Raw genomic sequence first — 17,751 nt, forward strand, 5'->3', positions numbered from 1 at the left:
TCGTATTTACAGCATAAACTCACAGAGAGTTATGAATTAAAAACAACTTCATCACACAGCAGCAATGTAATGTAGTAAATACCCAGTAAAGCATTTGGAGACAGAGTCCAGTTACCATTCCTGATTTTATTCTGCTTAACCTAAGTTACTGGAACTCCCAAGTGAGTCAGACCCATCACTGGCGCTACTATTGTACGATCTGTTCGGGGGAGAAAAAGAGAACATTGAGGTAAAATATCACAAATGATTTTCTTGAAAGGATATTTAATCCTTGAAGACTAAAAAAAAAAAAAACACATTCTGATAACAAAAGCAGTGTGATGAAAAGGTAAACGCAAAAATAAATTTGTTAACCTTTGCTAGGCTCGGACGTGTGACTGCAGGCCAGTTGTTGCCACTCTTCCATGTACCTTGCAAAAGCAAAAATATCAAAGCAAAACTTAACATAAGAGAGCTTCCAAACCAGATAGATAGGATAGTCAGTGTCATTTCATCAGGTGAGAAATGAAATCAGAGAACCAAAGAGAGAAATAAACAAAAGTGACCTTTGATTTACAAACAAATACGTGATCTGAAAACTTTTATGAAATAGCTTCAACTACATCGAGCACATGTAGTTGAGGCAAAATTCAGTGGTGCTAACTTATGTTAATCATGAAATTTATGCTAATCATGAAGACAACCGCAAAATCCTCCGTGTGAAAAGAGTGTGAAAAGAAAGGAATGAGGATAGGAAGTTTTCCATCTGTCCAGTCGAACCAAGTCCGTTGGTCCACGGTGTGGAAGCACCCTTAGTTTTACAGGACAATGTAAAAATGCACATTGAAAAGAAATGCTTAAAGAGCTCACTCCTCAAAGTTGAGGCTGCTTGTCCAGGCCAACAGTTCGTCCAGCTCCCAGTCCAGTACTTCATCTTCTCCTCTGTCTTCGATAGAGGTTATCATGTCCTTCGCTGATTTCCTCGCCACTGTCAACAAGTCAGTCTGATCGGACTGCTCCTCCAGAGTCTCCTTTTTTCCCTCCTGGTACCTTTATGTAGCAGGAAGATGAGAAATAATCAAATGCACCTCTATTAGATTTTAGACAACTGAGATGCTTTTCTGTATTTTTACCTTGTAGACCATAGACAGAACTTTAAAAAAAAAAATTTCTCTAAAATTGAGATATTTAAGGAATCTGTTTTAGTGTAAAAGTGTGGATTGAATACCTGGAGATAAAAAAAAAGGAGCATTGATTAAAAAAAATATTTTGTAGATGCAGATGCAATATGTTTTGGGAAAATCCTTCAGCTATGATCAAATTGTCCTTGCAATAAATTGTAATGTCGTTAATGTTGATGTCACTGCCATCTGCTGGGCAAACTTAGAAAACCTATAGTTAAAGTAAAGATGTCTGTACATGGAACGTGTTGAATTGAGTTGTTTATTCAGTTAGAAGAAAAGATCTCACAAAACATGAACGAAAAGCACCAGATGCGATTAAGAGTTGAAAGTTTTACGGTTATTTGTATGTTTTTATCAAAACTGCGGTATGCAACTTTTTTACAAATACATATCCTTTTTGTTGTTTGCTCTATTTAGATATTTGCTAAAACTAGTAAACTAGTTAAAACTGTCAAACTGCATCTCGCTAAAACTCACATTCGCCTCAGCCACTCAATCTTCCTCCTTTTCCTCCATTTCCTCACATCCTCTTTCCGCTGCATCTTCGACGGATTAAAGTCTATTTTCTTGATGACAAAATTGTCTATGGGTTCTTCCTTGGTAATGCGCTTTTGGAGAAGCAAGACATGTAAGCACTTGCATTGTTATCTGCGTGCGGTAGCTGAAAGACGAGCTTTCTCTGATCAGCAGAAAATATATACATATATCCAGGGGTGAAAGTAGTTTTAAATTCTTGGGGGTACTATGACAAAAAATATATATACATACATACAGTACATATATATATATTGCTTCTTTGTGTGCTTTGGAGTTTCTGTGCTGATTAATTTTTTTGCGAAGCAATAAAAGCTGGGTATCTCTTGAATTGCTACAAAATAAAGCTGTATTTCCTTCAGCCCACTGGCTGCTATGTTGACACCTTGAGATGCCATGAGACCTAAATTCTGAACATCATGGCATGGAGTTTTCCATGTCAGGGACATGTCCATTCATGTTAGCTTTTAAACTGGTTATATTGATCCTGTGTCCAGACAGAAGGATAATCAGTAGCTCAGCATCATGACCTGTTTGTTCTGAAGATCCTGCAGCTTCCACTTCGTCTTCCTAACATGGCGCCTCCTCATCCTGACTCTCATACTGATAGAATAAACCACAGAGCTCTGTTAGGTTAAAGCTCATCTTGTGAAGTTGGGATATTTTTCCTCCATTAGGATCCAGAGGAATCACCTCAAACCAGATGTTGGACTGGATTTTATTTCACTGTCATTTGTGAATGTTAGAGCCTCATTTTCAACAGTGGAGCTATAAAGGTTGAAAAAGGTTATTATTTTGGAGAAAGTCTCATCAACATCAATATTTCCACTAAATAAGAGGCAAAAAATTAAATTGTTTGATAAAGGACAAGCCTTTCAGACTCTGAGCTCAACCGCACCAAACTATTTTTTATATTAGAGAATTAATTTAATTTCACATAATTATCGCGATAGAAGCCATTTGTTTGTTAAATACTTAATGAAAATTATATACCGTGTTTGATGTTTGTTATAAATGACGTATATTCACAAAGAACGAGGTAATTAGTCCAAGTTTGTCGTTTATTGAATGTTCAGAAATTACAGCGGCTGTGATGAGTCACAGCAAAGGTAAAACAACCTGAACAGGTGATCAACTCTAAATCACTCGCACCTTTTTACTCTCTGTCTCTCTCTGTCATTTAAGGACACCAGTTGCCATGGCAACTTCCTGCGCTCCACAAGCCGACAGGGTTGATATTTATTTTGCGATCATCAATAAGCCTCTCATGAACACAGCGGTGGTTGATTAGTTAATTTTAAACTCCTGCTCTGCTGGTTATTTTGATAATGGAACCGAAACCTTTGCGCAACATCTTCAAAAAACAATAATTACTGAGATTGTTCGTTGGGTCATTAATTTGAACACGTTTTGTAGATTTTTTTGTTATTGTTTTTTCATAAAGTTACGAACGTTTTGATAAGGAGCCAGAGGAGGACGTGCTGCTCTCAGCATCCTGCCTGCGTTCAGTTTGTCACTTAATGACGAGATCGACTCAAAACCTTCCGCGATCGACGTATTGCACCGCTGCTCTAGCAAAGCACGAACAGTTCAGAAACAATATGAAATGAGAAAAAAGGTATTTATTAACTAAGTCATGTTTTAGATTGTTCTTGAAAAACTAAACAATCACGGCTGATTAGTGGGTGAACTCACAGCTGCACAGTGAACCCATTCATGTTTTACAGCAGACAGCCGCTCCCCTCTCTTGCAGGTACTGCGTCCCCCCGCTAAATCTTTTAGGGGTACGCGGTACCCTGCCGTACCCCCTTACTTTCACCCCTGCATATATCTAAATACATATATTTTCCCTCTTACTTTGCAACAGAACAGCCTCCAGTTGTTGTTCTCCACACGCCGATACCAACCCGTTCGGTCCGTCGTGTTCAGAGTCGGATCCCTCTGCTCATTCAAATACCTCCTGCAGTAGAGGTGATTGTAGTCCTTCGGGCTGCTCGCGCATATATCCACGATGGGCCGGTAGGTGAAGATCTTGTAGTAGACCTGGGGAGGAAATTTGACCTGAATGAAAAGTAAAAGCTTAAAATGAGCAGGTTTGTTCGTCCGATCTTTTTGCATGATCATTTTTTACGAATTGGTGGCGTTTTATTTACAACTTTTCCACTAGCTTACCCCTCCTAGTCGAAATCGGATGAATACGCCTGCCGCAGGATCGAGCAGCTCTGCCTGTAAAACACAGTCGGATTTGAAGAGTTTTGCGTTCGACTGAGATATTTTTGCTTCGACGATATCTATCGCTCTGCTACCTCTCGAGGATTGACGGTTCGAAGAAGTGACCTGGGATCCTGCTGATAGCATTGGCGGACCATCCTCTGGACATGCCTGAAGACTTCTTTGCACTGCGTTGTTGACAGCGTCGGGATTGTTTTCATATTACAACCAATAACCACTTCGTTGTATTTTATTGGGATTTTATAGACTAACACAAAGTAGCATAATATTATGAAGTGGAAATGAAAACGACTGATGTGTTTTACAACAGTTTTTTGAAGAAACAAAAAGTTTCTTTAATGCAGTTATTTAGACCCCCTTTACACTGATTCCCCTAAAAAAAAAAATTAAAAATAAAAATAAGAAAAGTTCAACATACCATCTCCATACTGACGCATGGACGTATTTTAATCAAGCTGTTTTTTGTTAGAATTTTTATATCTTTATGTAATTTTTATTGCGCAAATGAAGAAGTTAGTCATAAATATTCTTTTTTAAACGAATGTGTTTCACAAATATTACATACAACTCAAGATTTCTATGAACATAAACAATATTCAAGAATGTGACTGATGTAAAAAAAAAAAAAAAAGAATCCATTACAAAACATATTCCAAGCTCAAACTCTTTTGCAAAGCAAACATTTTCATTGTACAGATGTGCAAATCTGATAACACAAAAAATGAAGCAAAAGGTGGTACTGATTAAAATGGGGCAAAAAAAAAAAAAAGAATTCAGTCAAACCTTGTGTTGAGCGACTACACACAAAAAAAATCCCAATAAACATCAGTATTTCTGACTGTAAAGCAACAAAATCTGAAAAAGCTAAACAAGTATGAAAACTTGTCACAAATATATTAAGGCCGCAGAACGTACCACATATCTTCTCCAGGTCCGCTGGATTACTTTTGCTGCTTTGTCCCATGGACTGGACTCGTCCTTCAGTTTCTGGAAACTACGGGTGGCTAGGGAAACGGGAGCAGTGCATTTTACTCAATCTGACTCTTTGTTGGGGGAAATAAACATACAGTAGTTCATGTTGTTTACTCTGCTTTGCTTCAAAACCTGCTACGATACTTTCTAATGAAATAAGCAATACAATCAGATAAAGGAGGCTATATCTTTAAAAAATGTTAGGGATCCTGCATGAAACCCTCTATCAGTCTGTGAGAGGGGGCATGGAAGAAATGTGAGGTCAGGTGCCAATTAAAAAGTTAAAAATGAAAGAATAAAATAGACCTGCTTTCATTTCCTCTGGTGTTTCTCATATTTATTTGTACATAAGGCTCTAAAGCATTGAAGTAGCTCTTACTAAATAGTGAATCCCAGCCCTCCAGTGAATTTGTTTGGGATTAACGCTCTTCTTGTGTAACCGTTGAATATCTGGAGTTGGATAAGCTGAGGTTAACTACAAGGCCTTTCAGATTGAATCTGATTAAATTTGATAGCATTTGGTCCCATTTGGCCAAATGGGTAGTAATATATGGTTGATGTATAAAACATAATTGTAAACATGAAAAAAAAAAACTACATTAAAGCAAAAATAACTTTTCTTTTTTGCATGAATGTCTGTCTATCTATTAGTGCTATATTTCCTTTCCAAATGTTAGGACAAAAGAAAAACTACAAGTTTCTTGCAAACAGTTTGGGATTGGGCTTGATTTAAATCTGAAAGTTGACCATTGTTAACTAACATAAATCCCATTTTGACGCTTTGTTTTTGAAATTTACACCGTACTCACCCATGAAAACCACTCTGAGTCATCCTTTCTACAGGCGACTTCAAAATAAATAAATAAATAAAATAAAACACGAGTTCCCCAAGAGGTGACCAAAAAATAAATAAAAAAAAAGGTCAGAAAAGAAGAACACTTTAATCCCGACAGTTACCCGGCAACGGGAGAGTTCCGCATGACACCCGGAAGTTGTTCGAGACGTGTTCGGAGGAAAACTAATTCAAAATAAAAGGAGACAAACGCTCCGATTTTTGCGCCAATCATAATTCCTAAAAAAAACTACTTCTATTTACTTATAGTCAGAATGATATGACAGCTCCCCCCCCTTAATTTCTTTTTTCAAACTATTCTAAACCACGACAATAAAGATTTTGTCCAAGACGATGATGTGGTTTCTTCGTAAGTTTTTATAGGTTTAGCAATAGTTTCGGTAAATAAAGTCACAACTGGGAATCTATTTTAAGACACCACTCTAAAAGGAACCGACATTTTTTTTCCCTCTGTGGCACAGGAGAGTCACGGACGAAAAAGGAGTGGTACAAAGAGTAGTGAACAAAATAGCTTCTAGAAAAAAGTAAAAATAGTGACAAAAAAAGATAATTTAACAATTATCTTTAAAAAACTCCCCCGAAAAACATTGCTTTAAAAATGCAAAAATGCTGATACTTGTCAAAGACATAGCTACTCCAATAAAATTAATATAGGGGAATATCAAACTTACATTTAAATAAGTGTCCGTTTACTCAGTTCTTTTTAGTCCGAGTTTTTTTTAAATAAGAATTGCCCCAGAATTATTTTTTTCTATTTCACTGTATTTCTATTTATCCAGGTATTGTTTTTTTTAAAACATCTTTTGCCACAACTACCCAATGAAGACATAAATCAACAGGTGTGTAAATGGAAAAGCGAAACGTCAGGCATCTTGAACAGTATCAGTGTAATTTGACTAAATCATTTACATCTAGATGATGTAGAATATTTCAAATTTGCTAAATTCGGATCATTATGACCTGCATCAGGCTCAACCAGTTGAATCTTGGCAACATAGACATCAGTATTCTGTCTATTTGTCATTCTTGTTGTGATTTTACTCTACGATGACGTAAAAAAATTTCTTTATTTACATGCGAAACTCAAATGTTGTTCCTGGTTTGTTGTAATCGCAAGGCTTATCCACCCATATGCAGTAGATATGAAACTTACTGCAGAAACATATGTTCTCTGCCTACAACAATCTGTGTGTCCATTTTATTTTAAATAACATGCTGATGCAGTGCTTTGAGCAAAAACAGCTACCTTCATGATAATGTTTATGTTTTTGTTAAAACTATTTAACAAAAACATGTTTTTGTTAAATAGTGTAATATGTTCACATTAAATAAACATATTTAATGTAAACATTAAATATGTTTACATTTACATATTTAATCTGTCATCGTTTTTTTTTTTTTTTGTTAACTAATCAGTCATTCTGACTGATGGAATAAAGTTGACTGTGTTTGCTTGAACAGCAAATTGATTTGTTGTCTTTAAACATCAAATCATTTAATGACAGAAAGTGTTGCAATACAAACACAAAATGTCTACCAGTTACACTTTCAATAGTGTAGACAAAATTACACACACCTTAAAACCAACAGTGTAACTTTGTTCATAGTCTCTGTTGTTCATGTGGTGTGAATTCACCAGTGAATCATAATCTTTCTGCATCAATAGGATGTTGCAAAAGCGGAAAAGTAACAGATGTACTTATTTATTTGCAACACATCATCGCTGGACGTAGTTTGATGTCATTTCTTTGGAACTGTTAAAACGCAAGTGATACTTTTTTTTTTAGAGTCGTGACAACCAGTGGTAACTTTAGCTCTCGCATCTTTGTCTTGAGATGAAAGACAATCAGAGTCTGATGGCGACTCTCATTGAGAAGATGTTGACAGTCAACATGTTACTGAGTGTCTTCTTTCTGCCAGGTGAGATGTTTGTTCACTTCCTTTCATTTAGAGACATCATATGAATCATTTGTAGTCTGAAATATTTTATCTTAAACTTGTTTAAAGACTTAACATTTACCATGCTGCAGCTATGACTCATGAATGTTTCTCTACAGGAAGTTGTTGCTTCACATTATGTTAATCATTTATCTCCTTTTAAGATGTTTTGCCTGAATTCTGTAACTTTACTACACCAGCTCTCAACATCACTGCACCAAAGGAGATTGACGCTCTGAGTGGATCTTGTTTGCAAATCCCATGTAGCTTTAAGACAAGAGAGACAACATTTGACAACAGCGCAACTGTTGGAGTTTGGATGAAACATAACTTAGATTTTAAACGTGATCCAAAAACGGATCCCCTCAACACCTCGACTGCGCCTAGAAATTCTGTCCATGAAAGTAATGAACAGAATTGGTGACAAAAGGCAACCTTGGCGGAGTCCAACTCTCACAGGAAATGAGCCTGACTTACTGCCAGCAATGCAGACATACAGGACCCTGACAGCCCGTATCAAAGGGCCCGGTACCACACTCCCGGAGAATCCCCCACAAGGCCCCCCTGGGGACACGGTCGAACGCCTTCTCCAAGTCCACAAAACACATGTAGACTGGTTGGGCGAACACTCATGCACCCTCCAGGACCCCGCTGAGGGTGTAGAGCTGGTCCAGCGTTCCACGACCAGGACGAAAACCACACTGCTCTTCCTGAATCCGAGGTTCGACTATCCGAAGGACCCTCCTCTCTAGGACCCCTGAATAGACCTTACCAGGGAGGCTTAAGAGTGTGACCCCTCTGTAATTGGAGTACACTTTCCGGTCCCCCTTTTTGAACAGGGGGACCACCACCCCAGTCTGCCAATCCAAGGGAACTGCCCCCGATGTCCATGCGATATTGCAGAGTCGCGTGAGCCAACACAACCCTACAACATCCAGAGAGTTAAGGATCTCCGGGCGGATCTCATCCACCCCCAGGACCTCTCTTCACCTGAGTGTCCAAGACATACGGCCGCAGATCAGATAAAATGATGACAAAATCGATCATTGAACTGCGGCCTAGGGTGTCCTGGAGCCAAGTGCACATATGGACGCCCTTATGCTTGAACATGGTGTTCGTGATGGACAATCCGTGACGAGCACAGAAGTCCAACAACAGAACACCGCTTGGGTTCAGATCGGGGGGGCCGTTCCTCCCAACCTCATCCTTCCAGGTCTCACCGTCATTGCCCGCGTGAGAGTTGAATTCCCCTAGTAGAACAAGGGAGTCCCCAGGAGGGGACCTCTAACGACTCCAAAAATGGTGGGTAATCTGAACTGCTGTTCGGCCCGTAAGCACAGACAACAATCAGAACCCGTCCCCCCACCCGTAGGCGGAGGGAGGCTACCCTCTCGTCTCTCGTTCACCGGGGTAAACCCCAATGTACAGGCGCCAAGATGTGGGGCAAAAATATGCCCACTCCTGCCCAGTGCCTCTCACCGTGGGCAACTCCAGAGTGGAAGTACATCCAGCCCCTCTCAAGGAGACTGGTTCCAGAACCAGAGCCATGCGTTGAGGTGAGGCCGACTACTTCTAGCCGGAATCTCTCAACCTCGCACACTAGCTCCGGTTCCTTTCCCACCAGGGAGGTGACGTTCCACGTCCCAAGAGCCAGCTTCTGCAGCCAAGGATCAGACCGCCAGGGTCCCCTCCCTCGGCTGCCCCCTGTAAGACAATGCACCCGACCCCTTTGGCCCCTCCGACAGGTGGTGAGCCCATTGGAAGGGGGACCCATGTCTCCTCTTCGGGTTGAGCCCGGCCGGGCTCCGTGGGTAAAAGCCCAGCCACCAGGCACTCGCCATCGTGCCCCACCTCCAGGCCTGGCACCAGAGTGGGGTCCCGGAGATCCCTGTCCGGGCGAGGGAATGCCAGATCCAAAGTTCATCTCCATCATAAGGGGTCTTCGGGCTGCGCTTTGTCTGGTGCCTCACCTAGGACCTGTCTGCCTTGGGTGACCCTACCAGGGGCATAAAGCCCCAGACAGCATAGCTCCTAGGATCATTGGGACACTCAAACCCCTCCACCACGATAAGGTGGCAGCCCAAAGAGGAGTAAATATTTATTTATTTTTATGTATTTTCTTGAAATAATATTCATCTTTATTTAGTTCAATCTGTCACAAAAGCCATGTCACATGTCATAAATCAAAAATTTTTAGGTACCTATATTTTAAGGTGACTGTGTTTCTCCATTTGTAACAAGATGGATAATCACAACACTGGAGACGGTACTGAAGCTTAAATGAAATGTTATGTTTTACATAAGTTTTACTTTACAGAGTTGAGTAAACATGATATAGCATATTTTTACTTGCAAACAGTAAATTTAGCTGATGTGGATGCGTCAAAATATAAAGTTTGGAAGGCTTTTTTCTTTCTTCAAACAGGTAAACCGGAGCACCACGAGAAAACATAAGCAGTTAGAATTATCAAAAAGCAATAGACACATAGGTCAAATAGGTTTTTATTTCTACCCATATTAGAACTTTTCATTAACTTACACTTATTTTAGTGATTACATTTTTACTGTGATTATGGCTAACCCACACATTTTCCCTCACCCTAACCACACCTTTTACCATCCCTCCATCCCTCACTCAGAATAAGTAATTCCACAAGTCCTTCCACCATTCCTTCCACGATTCCTCTGAGTCGGAAGATGAAGAATGTGTTGAATCATCCGTTGATGCTTTGCAGTCGGACTCTGTGGTGGTTTCTGAACTTTCAGTGGCAGAGTAGGAATCTGTAGACTCTGTAGACTCTGACTCGCGCTTTATAAATAATCTTTGTTTAGATTTCCTCCGTAGCATGTCTGAAAGACTCAATCTCAGTCTGGACTCGTCAAATGACTCGTCTGTTGAGTCGCTGTCAGAGTCAGTGTCACTTGAAGACTCAGAAAACCGCTCCAGCTCCTTTTGTTTAGAAGTCTCTCCTGTTAACTTCCAGGCCAGAGGACTGAAAGGACAGGAAGTAGGAGTTTCTGATTTCACAGCTCCAGGATAAGGTTTAGTGTCCCCCAGAAATCTCTCAAATTGTGGTTGGAAGGATTCATATTCCTTCTGGACAGCATTGATTTTAGACCTGAAAGTATGTAAGCGTTTGGCAAATCTGTCTTTCTTAGTTCTCTCTTGTGAAACCAAGGAAAACATTGATTCGCTCCCAACTATTGGGTTTCCTGTCAAATCCTCAAACTTCTTCAGGTGAGCATGGTGAATTTGCTGAAGATAACTGACGTTCTTCTCCAAGTCTTTGTAAGTGCTCTCCCACCTAGTTTGATCTGAAAGTCTGTCTGTCAAGATCTGAATGACATTGTCTAACTCGTTGTTGAGGTCTTTGAGCCTTCGCTCCTCATCTACTGCGCAGTGAAACTGATATTTCAACATTGGCACATTAATTGCTTGCTTTCTCAAAGTTTTGATCATTTCCTCGAGTTCATGATTCTTGTTGGCTGCTGCCTTCACACGTTTCTCTTCTACCACAACTTTTCTCTTCACATTGGCCACTTTGAACACTCTTAATTTTTTTCTTAGCTCTCTAAAGTAGCTGTCTTGAATTGCCATAATCTCCTTGCTTTCCACTTCTGTCTCTGTGTACTCATCAAACAGTTTAGTTTGATGTACAAGATGTTTTGACAAGGCGCTAACATTTTTCTTTAACACTTTGTGAAGATAATTCAGCCTTTCGTGCTGTTGTTGGGCAGCCTTAATCATTGATTTCATCACGGGTTCCTCGATGAGTTGATCGCTCATGTCTTCCAGTACTTCGAAAAGAGTATCTCTCCTTTTGCATAAACTATCCAGTTTTTCTTGCTCATCAGCCCAGATGTCAGATTGCAAATTCAGCATAAAGAGTCGTTTTTCGGATTCTTTGAAAAACGCCTTCTCCTCTTCCACCAGTATATGCCGATTTCGAAAACGGTTCCTGCGGTCGGTGGCGTTCTCAAGCTCCGCGTTGACCTTCAGGAGCTTCCGGAGCACCTTGTTGTGCTTTCTGCGCACTTTTTCAGCATCAAAAATGACAGCTGTTGGTTTCTGCTCCTCAGTTTTGGACATTTTGAGTTTTCCCGTTCGGCTTTAAAGTCAAAAATGTCGGAGTCGAGCAAACTGTAGGTCTGGGGAGCTTTGTGTTCACAAGCGAAATGGAGGGAATTCTGTCGACTCACAGACAAAAGCTGTAGCATCAAAAGGCGTCAATTGGTGACATCATAAGGATGTGTATGTGTGACGCCATCGGTGTGATGTCATACCTTCCCAGCGTGGTTCTTTTCACAATCACTGTTTGAGTTACCTAAAATGTCCTGAAAGCTGCATTGTCTCACTGACTGAAGCGTTTTTGGATCTAAGTGTCTTAAGTTTACTCAGTAGTGTGACGCAACAGAAATGAGCTGATCCAAAAGAACCGGCTCACTAAAAAGAACCAGAATTCCAAACACTAATGTATACTGCAACTTTGATGATCTGTAGGTTTCTATTTAAACAGTGCAAAACAGTTACGTACTTGTTTATGCTTCCTTTCATATAAGTATTTTTAGCTTATTTTTAATTGGACTTAGCACTTTGGAATTTTAATTAACCATATTTATTATGGTTCATTAAAATTCCAAGCGCGGGGGATAACACTCTTAAGCCTCCCTGGTAAGGTCTATTCAGGGGTCCTGGAGAGGAGGCTCCGTCGGATAGTCGAACCTCGGATTCAGGAAGAGCAGTGTGGTTTTTGTCCTGGTCGTGGAACACTGGACCAGCTCTACACCCTCAGCAGGGTCCTGGAGGGTGCATGGGAGTTCGCCCAACCAGTCTACATGTGTTTTGTGGACTTGGAGAAGGCGTTCGACCGTGTCCCTCGGGGGGCCCTGTGGAGGGTACTCCGGGAGTATGGGGTACCGGGCCCTTTGATACGGGCTGTCAGGTCCCTGTATGACGGGTGTCAGAGTCTGGTCCGCATTGCCGGCAGTAAGTCGGGCTCGTTTCCGGTGAGAGTTGGACTCCGCCAAGGCTGCCCTTTGTCACCAATTCTGTTCATTATTTTTATGGACAGAATTTCTAGGCACAGCCGAGGTGTTGAGGGGATCCGTTTTGGTGGCCTTAGGATCGCATCTCTGCTTTTTGCGGATGATGTGGTCCTGCTGGCTTCATCGGAACGTGATCTGCAGCTCTCGCTGGAGCGGTTCGCAGCCGAGTGTGAAGCGGCCGGGATGAGGCTCAGTGCCTCCAAATCCGAGGCCATGGTCTTGAGCCGGAAAAGGGTAGAGTGCCTTCTCCGGGTCAGGGGGGGTCGTCCTGCCTCAAGTGGAGGAGTTTAAGTATCTGGGGATCTTGTTCACGAATGAGGGAAGAAGGGAGCGGGAGATCGACAGGCGGATTGGGGCAGCGTCTACTGTGAAGCGGGCGCTGTACCAGTCCGTCGTGGTGAAGAGAGAGCTGAGCCAAAAAGCGAAGCTCTCGATTTACCGGTCGATCTACGTTCCCACCCTCATCTATGGTCATGAGCTTTGGGTCATGACCGAAAGAACGAGATCACGGGTACAAGCGGCCGAAATGGGTTTCGGCCTCGGGGAAGACCCAGGACACGCTGGAGGGATTACGTCTCTCGGCTGGCCTGGGAACGCCTTGGGATTCCCCCCCGAGGAGCTGGAAGAAGTGGCTGGGGAGAGGGAAGTCTGGGCCTCCCTTCTGAAGCTGCTGCCCCCGCGACCCGACCCCGGATAAGCGGAAGAAAATGGATGGATGGATGGATGGATGGATGGATGGATGGATGGATGGATGGATGGATGGATGGATGGATGGATGGATGGATGGATGGATGGATGGATGGATGGATGGATGGATGGATTTATTATATATTATACCCTGATATTTGAAAAATATTGTGTTATTTTTTTATCAGCTACTTCTAATCTTCTGCTTTATCCTCATGTCTGCTTGCAGCACTCTCTGTGACGTTTTTTACCTGGACTCTGTAAAATATATCAGATGTTGACATCTTCTTCTCCTGAGCTTCATTCAACAGACTGAATATCTTATTAGCAAAGAAAATATTGTAATATTACAAATATAGCATGATCAGATTAAAAGTTGTGTGCAGCTGAGAAGGTTCATTTAGTGAAGAAATATTTATAAGATGTGGATAAAAAAAACATCAAAAGATTATTTCTAAGAGTTGAGAACCTGTGCAAACAGGAATGTGCAAATGACAGTAGAGTTTTAAACACTTATTGAGTTTGTTGGTCGCAGTGGTTATGAAGTATTACAGCTGCTGGGAGGAAGAGCTACTGTAACATTTCGTGTGGCCGCCAGAGGGCGACATGGGGGCCGCAGAAAGTTGTAGGGAAGATGGAAAAAAAAAGAATCAAATAAATTTTGAATATTTTGTAAAATATAATCTTTCTTTCATTCATTAAGAAAAAAATAAGTTAAAATAACTTATTGAAATGTTATTTGATATGATTATCTTTCTGATTGGCTGCCAGTCAAATTGATCAAACTCCTCCTTAAGCTAGTGCAGCAAGCGGGAAATAAAAAAATTTTGTTCACAAATATACCAAAGGAAAGAAAGTGACCAGCAACACTGCTGCAAAAATCACAGTATTATCTGGAGTTACAAAGCAGATTTTCCTGCCTAAAACCAAACCAATCCTGTTTGGGGGCCATGTCATCGAAATGCCATGTGCTTTTCAACATTACATCCTGTTATGTTAGTTTTTGTATGATTTATGACTTGAAAGACATGATTCCCCCGTGACTAGCAGTTTCACTGTTACAAATATTTGCAGAAAAGTTTCTTCTTTCTTACTTCCCCGTCTGAACCACTCTGTGTCAGAATTCAGGTGAAGTGCAGATGAAGTTGTTTTGTTCAGGCAGAAAAAAGAAGAAGTTCGTCTGGTTCTGAAAGATGCCGAGAAAAGATAAAGTTATGCATCATCAAAAGAAAGCTGGAAAACTACATAATTTACCTGGATTAAATAATGTGCTATATTTAGGAGTGAGAAGATTAGATGTAATATTTTATTTGTGTATTGTCAGTCAAATGTTAAACGTTATGTTAATATGATGATTGCAGAATGTTGCCAAAGTCGACTTCCTCTTTCTCAAAGCTGATCTTTAAACATCAACTCTGGTTTTCTGTGTCATTCTCTGTGAGAAAACCGGAGGTGCACCTGATCAACAAAAATTAATTATTTAAGATAAAATTAAAGCATTTCTGTTTCAACTGAAGAACATTTGGTAAGTTAATGTTTATGATTATTATTTTGTGTTTTCTATATTTTGTCATATTTATTTTGTCATGTTTTCATGATTTCTAACATACTTTGTACAGTGAATCATTCTCAGTTTCATGAAAAAAAATCTACTTTTATTTGAGTTTTATGTTTTAAGTGTATAATTTATAACCCAAACCTTCTTTACTTGAAGATGGTGATTTTCTTTCATCTAATAAATGTGATAATGTAGCAAAAATATAGTTTTGCTTTAGAGTTTCTTACATTAAGTCACCAAAGTAAAGCAGCTGTTTTCATCATGTTTCCATTGAAGATCATGAAGGACGACAATCAGAGTCTGATGGCGGCTCTGTGTGAGAACATGCTGATAGTCAGTATGTTTCTGAGTATTTTCTTCATTCCAGGTGAGATGTTTGTTCACTTCCTTTCATTTGGGGACATTATGTGAATCATTTCTAGTCTGAAATATTCTGATGTAGTTTAAAGTTTTCACATGTAACATGATGCAGCTGAATCGTGAGGATCATGAAGTTTTTATGCAAACAGATTCTGCTCCACATTATTTTTGTAATTAATCTGTTTTTACAGGTGATTTGGATTGTCCCAATGAAGTCCTTATTGCTAACATACCTCAGCAGATTGAAGCTCTGAGTGGATCTTGTTTGCAAATCCCATGCAGCTTCAAATCCACACATTCCACATATGACAACAGAAGACCCATCTATGGAGTTTGGTTGAAAAAAAATTCAAATTTTAAAGCCAATCCAAATCCTGTTATTTTCAACAGTGATGGGTCAGTTAACATTTATTCAATGAATACGACTGGAAACCTGAGTGAGGGAAACTGCACCACTCTGTTTCCTGAATTAAAGACGAGTTATACTGACAGTTACTACCTCCGAATTGAGAACAAGCCATTCTATGCAACAGCTGAATATCATCGTCTTCATATAACAGTTAAGGGTAAGAAGAAATATTACTTTTGATACCGTATTATTCATGATATATTTTATGGTTTCTTTATAGTCTCTTTTTGATTTTTTTAATATGATTTAAAAATATATATATTTTTAATATGAATATCCAAAGTGTGGAACAATAAATTATTTGGGATTGGGATAAAAGATATGGAAAAATGTCTGGAATTAAAAGAAGCAGCTTAAATTTTAGAAACAGTTTATTATTTGCACTATTTAACGGAAGATGTTTAATGTAAAACTCCAGATTCTCCTTGGAGTCCCAGCATTAATGTTCCCTCTGACCTGAAGGAGCATCAGTCTGTCACTGTAACCTGCTCAGCTTTCACTCCCTGTCCAAACTCACCTCCTGAACTCACCTGGAATCTCCAACAAGACTCTCTCAGACAAACAGAGAAAAACACAGATGGAACCTTTACAACTAAAATCCAGGAGATCATCACTCTGTCAGACACACATGATGGATACAACATCAGATGTTCTGCCAGATATCCTGTGATTGGAGGAAACAAGACAGCAGAGACAGAAGTGACTCTCAGTGTTTCATGTAAGTGATCCTATCAGCAGGTCATGGTTCAGCTGTTTCTGATCAATAAAGTTCATGTGTCTCATTTTCCTCAGATGCTCCTAGAAACACCTCAGCATCCATCAGTCCATCAGGTTTGGTGTCAGCAGGTAGCTGGGTGGAGCTGAGCTGCTCCAGCAGAGCCAAACCTCCACCCAGATTCACCTGGTTCAGGAACAGCAAACATGGAGCCACTAATGTGTCTGTGGAGCAGGTTTACAGGTTCAATGCTACTGAGGGAGAAAAGTTTTACTGTGTGGCTACAAATAATCTGGGGAATCAAAGATCACGACTGATCTCCATCAGCATGGAAATCAGTCGGGAAGAGAAAGTGATAGGTTAATATTTAACTTCATTAAATCCATTCTGTTTAAAAATCTAATTCTTATAATTACAAGTTTGAATATTTACTTGTTGTGTTTTCCCAACATCCAACTACTACAGTTCTTTACTGGCTGCCCGTTGTAGCCGGATGTATTTGTTTCATCTGTATCGTGGCTGTTGTTGCTTGGTGAGTATCAAAAGATAAAAAGCCTCTAAGTTGTTTAAAAACACTGGCATCCGATCCAGGTGATAATCAGATCACCTGGATATGATTATAAATCAAGAATGTGGGAAAATGTATTTTTTTTCTCCTAGATTGAAACTTTCAATTATGTGCAGGTGAAAGTTGGAATCTGCCAACCAAACCAATGTTCTTCCAGCTTCTCATGTCTTTTTGTATTTGTTTTCTTGATGTTTCGCCTCTTATCTATGTTCCATATCAGCTTTCACTCTTTATCTCAGTCTGAATTTTTCTGTTGTCTCCTGAAACTCACCAGTCATTCTGACATATCTACCGTCCTTCAGGTTGTTCAAGTTCAGACGTTCAACTCCTCAACAGACTAAGGTAAACACAAATTTAGCTTCTTTATTTGGTATTTGGTACCCATGAAGACAAATACTAAAATATCTTTTTCTACAGAAGGAAGAGAAATGAGGCTTCTGCTGTTCCAATGAGAGCTGAAAAGACAGAGGAAGAACTTTATTATGGAGAGCTGAACTTCCTCCCAGCTTCCTCCGCCTCCAATCAGGATGGAGAGCAGCAGGAGACGCTGTACGCAGAGGTCAAAGTGTCTGCTGACGGTCTGGAGGGTCTCTATGCTGAAGTCAACAAAAAAAGAAGATAATTTTGTTCTGAGCTTTTTTTTTTTTTTTTCGCAGAGAAAGTTTGTCCATTTTAAATGAAACATTAATAATCTTAACATTTGTAGTTTCACTGTT

The 17,751-nt window shown here is 40.1% G+C and overlaps 2 protein-coding genes across 3 annotated transcripts; one reads left to right on the forward strand and one right to left on the reverse strand.

Moving 5' to 3' along the window:
* Positions 1–106: 106 nt before the first annotated feature.
* Positions 107–5,888, reverse strand: c20h11orf65 (chromosome 20 C11orf65 homolog). 2 transcript variants are annotated; one of them, XM_008438397.3, is made up of 9 exons: positions 5,711–5,888; positions 4,845–4,933; positions 4,004–4,096; positions 3,870–3,923; positions 3,555–3,740; positions 1,641–1,771; positions 850–1,029; positions 355–410; positions 107–199 (listed from the first exon to the last, which is right to left on the reverse strand). In XM_008438397.3, exons 1-9 carry the CDS (start codon positions 5,712–5,714, stop codon positions 141–143), a joined length of 852 nt encoding a protein of 283 aa, XP_008436619.1. In that variant the 5' UTR covers positions 5,715–5,888; the 3' UTR covers positions 107–140. The 2 variants fall into 2 exon arrangements, with proteins under 2 accessions (XP_008436619.1, XP_008436618.1); XM_008438396.3 differs by having other exon boundaries at positions 3,555–3,758; positions 5,711–5,887.
* A 9,374-nt stretch (positions 5,889–15,262) lies between these two features.
* Positions 15,263–17,381, forward strand: LOC103482330 (B-cell receptor CD22-like). The gene is made up of 3 exons (XM_081602011.1): positions 15,263–15,350; positions 16,162–16,470; positions 16,545–17,381. The coding sequence occupies exons 1-3, from the start codon at positions 15,263–15,265 to the stop codon at positions 16,829–16,831; spliced, it is 684 nt and encodes a 227-aa protein (XP_081458137.1). The 3' UTR covers positions 16,832–17,381.
* The last annotated feature ends 370 nt before the right edge of the window (positions 17,382–17,751 follow it).

Source organism: Poecilia reticulata, chromosome 20, assembly GCF_904066995.2.
Source record: "Poecilia reticulata chromosome 20, P_reticulata-male-v2, whole genome shotgun sequence".
NCBI lineage: Eukaryota > Metazoa > Chordata > Actinopteri > Cyprinodontiformes > Poeciliidae > Poecilia > Poecilia reticulata.

Coding starts and splice junctions, on each gene's coding strand:
- c20h11orf65 (XM_008438396.3), bottom strand. Junction 4,097..4,844: donor GGACCTGGAGAAGATATGTG/GTACGTTCTGCG, acceptor TCAACAACGCAG/TGCAAAGAAGTCTTCAGGCA. Junction 1,772..3,554: donor GGAGGCTGTTCTGTTGCAAA/GTAAGAGGGAAA, acceptor CTTCTCCAAAAG/CGCATTACCAAGGAAGAACC.
- LOC103482330 (XM_081602011.1), top strand. CDS start 15,263: ATGAAGGACGACAATCAGAGTCTGATGGCGGCTCTGTGTGAGAACATG. Junction 15,351..16,161: donor GAGTATTTTCTTCATTCCAG/GTGAGATGTTTG, acceptor ATGTTTAATGTA/AAACTCCAGATTCTCCTTGG. Junction 16,471..16,544: donor AGTGACTCTCAGTGTTTCAT/GTAAGTGATCCT, acceptor CATTTTCCTCAG/ATGCTCCTAGAAACACCTCA.